The following is a 1,395-nucleotide window of genomic DNA, read 5'->3' as shown; positions in this document are numbered from 1 at the left end:
AAGTATTCATTTTCTCCAGAATTCTTAAAAAGCCTTCTAGTAATTTTAACAGTCTTGTATTCAGTGTTTAACAAATTTTCAGAGTTATCAAAAACTAATGAAACTTCAGCAAACTTAGAAGATTTTATATTTACTGAACCAGAAAAAATAACATCAGAGTTAGAGTTACCTCTTAACTTTTTTAAAGACTTTTCACCCAAAGCTCATCTAATAGCATCGTTTATGTTTGACTTACCTGAACCATTAGGTCCTACAAAACCAACTAGTCCATCATCAAAATTTATTATTGTTTTTTTGCAAAAGATTTAAACCCTTCTGCGTGTATTTCCTTCAAGAACATTATTTCACCATTTTTCCATAAGCTTCTAATGCTGCTGCTTGCTCAGCATTTTTTTTTGTAGTTCCTTTTCCTTTTCCAAAAACAACACCCTCAACTTTAGCAACAACTTCAAAAACTATTTTATTTTTATCTTCTCTCTTTTCATTCAATAACTCATAAACTACCGGTTTTCTTTTCTCAGACTGAAGATGTTCTTGAAGTTTTGTTTTGCTATCTTTTAAATCAGCAAGATCAATTTTTTTTACTTCAGGAAAAAAATGAGCCTCTAAAAATGATTTAACTTCTCCAAGACCTTTATCTTTGTATATAGCTCCTATAAAAGATTCAAATACATCTTCGTATATTGAGACAGAAATATTGTTTGAATTTCCGCCATTACCAAGTTTTATTAAGTCTTTAAATCCTAACTTATTAGAAAGCCCACCTAAGAAGTCTTTCCTAATTACTTTAGATCTATAAAATGACATTTCTCCTGCTGTCATATCTTCGTTTGCTTCAAATAAATAAGTTGAAATCATAAGACCTAAAACTGAGTCTCCAAGAAACTCTAGTCTGTCATAATTGTTTATCTCTAAATCCTTATTTTCATTTATATAAGAAGAATGAGAGAAAGCTTCTATATAGTAATCAATGTCACTATAATTTACATTAAGTTTTTTTAAAATATCTGTAATCTGTTTATTTTTCATATATTTAAATTTTACTTTATTGAGGCAATGAGATTAAAAAAAACTAAGATATTTTTTTAATAAAATCACTTTTACTAATTCTTTAGAGAAATTTAAAGCATTTTCTAAAGTATATACATCGCTTTCACCATGCGCCTTTAAAACTATTCCATTAACTCCTAGTATTAATGATGCTCCGTATTCTCTATAATCAAATTTTTCAAAAGATTTCTTTATATTAGATTTAACTAATAAAGCACCTAACTTAGACTTAAATGAAGACTTTAAATTTGATTTTAAGGAAATAGATATTTGCCTTGCCATTCCTTCATATGATTTAACCATCATATTACCGCTTCATCCATCTGTGATAATAACATTAGCATT

General features: G+C 27.8%; 1 protein-coding gene across 1 annotated transcript; it reads right to left on the bottom strand.

The window, feature by feature from the left end:
• Window positions 1-339: 339 nt before the first annotated feature.
• LOC145849086 (ribonuclease 3-like) lies at window positions 340-822 on the bottom strand. Its single transcript, XM_082954165.1, has one exon. The coding sequence runs from the start codon at window positions 820-822 to the stop codon at window positions 340-342; it is 483 nt and encodes a 160-aa protein (XP_082810291.1).
• Between the last annotated feature and the right edge of the window lie 573 nt (window positions 823-1,395).

The sequence above is a fragment of the Thalia democratica genome, unplaced genomic scaffold, assembly GCF_965202585.1.
Source record: "Thalia democratica unplaced genomic scaffold, ktThaDemo2.hap1.1 HAP1_SCAFFOLD_2069, whole genome shotgun sequence".
In the NCBI taxonomy this organism is placed as follows: Eukaryota; Metazoa; Chordata; class Thaliacea; order Salpida; family Salpidae; genus Thalia; species Thalia democratica.
Note: the sequence above shows the minus strand (reverse complement) of the source record. Positions and strands in the feature narration are given on the sequence as shown.

What these genes read in the sequence shown, in the direction of transcription:
- LOC145849086 (XM_082954165.1), bottom strand. Translation starts at nt 822, where the DNA reads ATGACAGCAGGAGAAATGTCATTTTATAGATCTAAAGTAATTAGGAAA.